The 6206-nt window shown below is 36.6% G+C and overlaps 1 protein-coding gene across 29 annotated transcripts in view; it reads right to left on the bottom strand.

Moving 5' to 3' along the window:
• Positions 1-1537: 1537 nt before the first annotated feature.
• The window catches only part of PUM2 (pumilio RNA binding family member 2), an 82511-nt gene continuing 77842 nt past the window's right edge, over positions 1538-6206 (bottom strand). For all 29 annotated transcript variants that reach the window (XM_084826536.1, XM_084826540.1, XM_084826551.1 and 26 more), the window contains 2 exons: positions 5507-5699; positions 1538-4377 (listed from right to left, as the gene is read on the bottom strand). In XM_084826536.1, coding sequence (XP_084682662.1) covers positions 4246-4377; positions 5507-5699 — 325 coding nt within the window. In that variant the 3' untranslated portion in view covers positions 1538-4245. The remainder of the gene's footprint in view (positions 4378-5506; positions 5700-6206) is intronic.

Raw genomic sequence — 6206 nt, 5'->3', positions numbered from 1 at the left:
CTGCCTTTCAGGAGAAACATCATGGCAAGGCGAAGACCAGCCTGGTCTCATTCATTACCCAGAGAAGCAGCAGCTGCAGGGAACTTGCTTCCACTACAACCCCATCACCAGAAAGAACATTTGGCTCCAACCACCTGCTGGTTTCTCCTTCTGTTTAGGGTGAGATTAAAAAAAGGGTAATACTCCTGTATTTTCTTTACTAACCACACAAAATAGAGTTAATGATACAGACGAAATGTGAAGGCATTCTCCCTGATATATTTTGAAATGCTGCTAAGGATAAAATGGGTCAGAGTTAGTTTAGGCATTTGGTAGTTCCACTATTCCATTCATTTCAATAACTGGTACACTGGACCCCTGATAACTTAGTAAGTTAAACATTTAAAAAAAAATTAAAGGGAAGATTATGAAACACCCCAGGACAACTGACCACATAATAGCTGAAGAATAATTGGATCCAGAGATAGACAGAGTTCTTTTGGTACAATGGGTCTTTCCTGGCATCTTCCTATCTCCAGGTGCCTGCACCCACTTCAATTCCTTCCTGAGAGTCAAGGGACACTCTGGAATAGCATGTGACATGGCACAGGGGTTGCAGGGCAGGGACTCTGGGAAAAATCAGAAGAGCTGTCTTGTGCATGCAGAACTGCCTTTCCACTCATACAAGACATCTCTGGATCCAAGCCATATATAGTATGAAGTAGTTCAGGTTTGGTAAGAAGTTTTATAAATATTTCAAACAGGTGCTGGAGTCCAGAGCAACCCCACTGGAGTAGGTGGGTTAAGAGGACCACAGTGGCAAAGATTTTTTTCTTGTACATTTATCAAGAACATTGGCCTGCAGTTAGAAGTTGATAGTTGGCTTTTTATACATCCAACTTTAGTAGAAAAAAAAATCTTGCTATCTTTAGGTAGAATGACTCTTGACATGTGGAAAGTAGCACAAAATAACTGAATGAGAGAAATGCTTAGAACTTAGAAATGCTTAGAATTTAGAACTTAAGATTGACAACAGACTGAGATTTTGTAGCTAATTGTTCTTCCTAAGAGCATATTCTGGATTTTGATTAAAAAATAAATTGTCTAGTGAGTGTGACTTGTACTCACAACAATTGTTAACTACATAGTGTGGTATATATGTGTGTGTATATACCCACCCACCCACCCAGCATTGGGATACAACATTCTATCATTCCTAACCTAAATTGGTTTTAAAAGTAAGCTTCACAGGTAGATGAAAGCTTCTATGGAACACATGGAGGCCAGATTTTACTGTGAGCTCCATAAAGGTTTGTTCAGTTGAGCTACATCGTTAAAGTTCAACATCATAAAGGTGAATACTTGAAGTGGTCCTTCAAACAACTGGGAAATTTCAGAAGCAATTAAAAGTTCTACAATCTCAACTGATAAAACCCAGAAAAGAAAAGATGCCACTTCATTTGGGCAGGTGTAGCTAAGGTTTCCAACGAATAAGTAGCACTGTAATCAAGTAGAACATCACTTTTTGGTAAAATCAAAACATAAGACCAAGCATATTGCAGAAAGTTATTCACACATTTTCATTTTGTTGTTTTCTTTACAGCATATTACAAGTGAACATTACATTATCCAATATGAACTAAGAGCGGCCTAGAGGCAGAACAGACTTAAACAGACTAGGCAAAAGGTTCCATAACCAAATCTACAGAGAAGGGACTGAAGGAGGAAGTGGGGTGGGGAGCATAGTGGTTCTTGGCCAAACCTAGAATGTTTCCTCTATACTGAGAAAAGGTACTTCTGTTTTTGTGTATTTCTACTGTGCAAATACATTTAATATAACTGAACAGGAAAAATGTTGGCCAGATAACAGAAGACAGCATAGAGTAGAAATATCCCACTTAGCCCAGGCAATCTGTTATGAAGTAGATTTTCAATGTACAAAGAATACTGAATTATTGTTTGAAAGCTGTTTTAGACAAATGTAGAAAAATTCACCATATGATATAATACAGAAAATGTATGTCCCTCATCACTCTTTCAAATGAAATTGTGACTGGTGAGCAACCATATCCATTGTGTGAGAAGCTAAGGCAGAGTTCTGAAGGAAATCCCATTGCAGATTATAAGTTTTCTATTTCTAATGGAAAACTGCTATAACAACTGCTATTCGTTTGGTATTTAAAAAGTTGTCTAAAGGGAAAGAAGGAAGCTACTATAAATTCAAGTTGAGATAGGTATTTAAATTAAAACAGTTTAATTACATGTGTTATTCTGTTAAATGATCAACATACTAAATTTTTCTGTAAGCAAACTTCTGTATGCTTTGATAAAAAAGAGTAACAGTACTGTGTAAAAGAGATGAGTTACTCTCCTACCTTCTCCTGAAATCTCCCACAAAAAGCTTTCATGTGATCTGTAGTCGTCACTACCTCCAACAGCTTTGAGACAAAGAGCCTATGTTATGCCATCAAAATGAAGTGTTTACACAAAATACTGACTTGAACGAAATACAAAGCACTTTATCTTTCAGAAACTGAATATACAAAGTAAGCTTCTTTCCAAAATATTTTCATAGGCAAAGGATTAAAAAGGATTTTAATTATACATATATGGTCACAATTCTGCCTTAAAAAGGAAACTGGGAAATGTACATAAGGCCGCTTGTAAATGTACACCTTTATCTTACTGTTACAGTGTCATATTCTGAGAAAAATTGACAGTATCATACATATTTGCTTTAGGATGAAATAAGCTGTTCAAAAATACAGTACTCTTCTGTACAAAAACAAATCGTGCCACATTTAAGATGGAAGAAGCACTGGTTTGTGTGATCAGGAATTCAGTCTATTAATTTGTCTTTATTCTCATTGTTTAAACTGATTAAGTTTCCCAAATGTCCATATTAACAGAATAGCTATGTTATAAACAAAAAGTTTCTCATAATAGATAAAAGAAAACTGGTTCATATCTCTGAAACCATATAAAGATAGAATTTTTTAAAAATCAGTCTTGATTTGTCGAAATAAATTTACATTATACAACACTATGTCAGGGCCAAAAGGGACAGGGATATGAATATACACTAAAATGCAAATTTTTTTTCCCAAAAGGGGTAAAACAAATTACATTTACAGCATGAAGGTTTACAAATGTACATCTGTACAACCAAGATAAGCATCACTACTCAATTAGCAAGGCTTGTAAAACGTTGAAAACGATAAATTTGTTTACAAACGGTAAACTTACACCTATTAATTATACTTATACAATGCTTATATTTATAAGGAAGCAAAAAGCTATATGAATATTTAGTCATGCTTTAGATGTTGAGCTATCAAGTTTAAGTAGGCCCTGTCCTCCTCCATGAGCTGCCTACTGTTTCATCTACTGTGAGAACACACAGCATACGCTCAACACTTTCAAATCCTGTCTTACAATTGTATATTTAAAGCAAAACACACACGTCTTATGCCAACTGTCTGTCTATTCATTTAATGCAGGTTTATTCTTTTCCCAGGTAGTACATTGCTGGATCGAACAACCACCTTGATTTTATTCTCCTACCTTGCACATCAATTAAATATTTAAGTATATATACATGGCTTTTATACACTGCTAGAGAAAAGGGCACTATGCTGAAAAAAAAGTTTCCAAAGTGAAAGATAGAAACTACTCAATGTTCACATTTTATCATTCCTTTACTGATATTTGTAGTGCCCTGATTGCTATTTGGATTATAAAAATTGTGAACCACCAAAATACAGAACTTAACTTTCTGTAACATGTTAAATAATAATTATGCAATTGCTCTATTTTCAACTGTTATAAAAAAGGTTCCGCACAAAGGGGAAAAAATGAAAACTAATTCTATATACAATTCTATAAACATGTTGTGCTATGGTGATGAGTAGACCTACCAGATTGTAAGCCAGTATATTAAAAGAATACTGTACTTTTTCCCTTTAAAAACTATTTTATTCAGTGACTTTACAAGGTAAAAATTTACAAAATGTGAGAGCTATTTTGATAGTTACATCATTTACAGGCTTTCTGTGCTTTATGAGCCCTGCAATCTGATAGGTCCCTGATAAGAAATGGCAATATGTTGCAATTCATTCCCCAAAAATATACACATGAATAAAATTTGTACAAATGGATGAAGTCAATAAATATATTTTTAAAAAAATCACAACATTTTTAGTTAAGTCGTGTGTTTTGATAATTCACAATAAAATTCATCTCCTAGATTGCTGTTTGAATGTATGTTTAAAGCATTCCATTTGGTGGCCCTCCAACCGGCCCCAGATCAGCACTGTTCTTCAGGTAATACTTCTCCAGTTTGGCAAGGATATGTTTGCCATAGGTGTATTTACGCAGGGTTGTAATATGGGGCCGAATCTGCAATAAGAAAATTCAGAAAATCAAGGCATTCCCATCATCAAAATAGAATTACTTCAGGCAGGGCAGGGAGAAGGGAACAAAGACTGCCCTTAGCTGAACATTCAAGTTATCTTTTGCTAGTTTATCTTCAATATTTATCGACTCTGAGATCTATGTTAGGATCTTGATCATATGAAGAGACAAGCAAGATGCAGATGATCCCAACCAAGGGCCGGCTTCAAGCAAGATTACATCATTTGATGGTAAGAACTAATATTTAACAGTTTACCCATTATCCCTAGATAGGATATTATCATAGCTGTTCTGTCGAGGCAGGAATGTTTCATATAGCCCTTTCTTTCACAGGAGTGCAGAGAGAATGAAGGGACAAGCTTCTCTGGTATGTCCAATGAAGGGACAAGCGTTTCTGCACATTAGTTAATGCAAGTTTGTGCAAATATCCCCAAAAATGAGGGGAAAAGGGTGAAAAGTGAGCAAATCACTCCAAATGTTGTTTTCACGCTTTAGCCTATGCGGGGGGAAATGCACATTTTTGGTTGGTGTTCTTTTCTCTCCATATTTTTGTACGACTAAATTTGCATACAATTCCAAAAAGTAAAAAAGAAAAAGGTCCGCAAGTCCACATGACTTGGAAAAACCTGGTCTGCTGTGGAATCCGTGGGTTGGACTCATACAAAACCTGAACTCATTTAAATCCATTACGGATTTCTCCACCATCCCTAAGTAGTGGTTAGAGTGTTGGATTAGAACTGGGGAGATCGTGTTCAAATCCCCACTGAGCCATGAAGCTCAAGTGGGTGACCTTGGCTAGTCACGATCTCTCAGCCTAACATACCTCACAGGGTTCTTGAGGGTAAAATGAGAGGGGAGGAAAAGAAGCATTTATGCCATCTTGAACTCCTTGGAGGAAGGGTGGAATGTAAATGTAACAATTAACTTTAATCCTATTTGTAATACACTGTTTACAAACACTCACAAAATTAGGAATTAAAAACAAGGTAGTATGGTGGGGAATGACTGTCAGGCACAACATCAAGAGTCATTCAAGGGTTGTGAAGGATGGGGAATGAGAAATGTTAATTTAAATGAAAAGTTCATTCTAACTGAAGCAGATGTCTACAATTACCTTGTGCATTATAATCTTACGCTGAGCAGGTTCAGCCATGTCAATCATCTTCTGCACAACATAGTTTGCATACTGGTCCTTCATCATGGTGTATAAGGCACTATGAGGACCATCATTCTGGCAACACACCTCATCAATAAGCAAAGCTCTTTCAGCACGAGATGCATGAGTTACACATTTTTCTACCACATTGCTGAAAAAGATTGAGATTTGTCAATACAGAAAAAGATTAAATTGTTCTTTCTAAAATATTTTAACTCAACACACTTGAAATGAAATACATGCCACTTAAACTATATGCTAACTTGAGATGTAACATTTCTGGAAATGTCAAAGCATGGGGAGAAAATCTGTCGTCGTCGTCGCCCCCCCCCCCCCCCCCGGGGTTTTTTTTTGTGATAAAACAGAAATTTTAGGGGAAAATGAAAAATAAGCAATACTCTATTTTTAGCACACTTTACAGATCTAAAGTCACTTTGTTACTTTAGGACAGCCTTTCCCAATATGGTGCCCTCTAGATGTTTCCGACTTCAGCTCACATCAGCCTCAGGCAGCATAACCACTTTTAAGAATATAAGAGCAGCCCTGCTGGGTTGGACTAAAGGTCCATCTAGTCCAGCAGTCTGTTCACACAGTACCAACCAGCTGTCGACCAGGAACCCATATGCGTAGGCTCACTGCCTCTGGTACTGGAGGTAGC

The sequence above is a fragment of the Heloderma suspectum genome, chromosome 1, assembly GCF_057233095.1.
Source record: "Heloderma suspectum isolate Gila_16-S chromosome 1, 16-S_ref, whole genome shotgun sequence".
Lineage (NCBI taxonomy): Eukaryota > Metazoa > Chordata > Lepidosauria > Squamata > Helodermatidae > Heloderma > Heloderma suspectum.
This window is presented reverse-complemented; position numbering and strand designations above follow the sequence as displayed.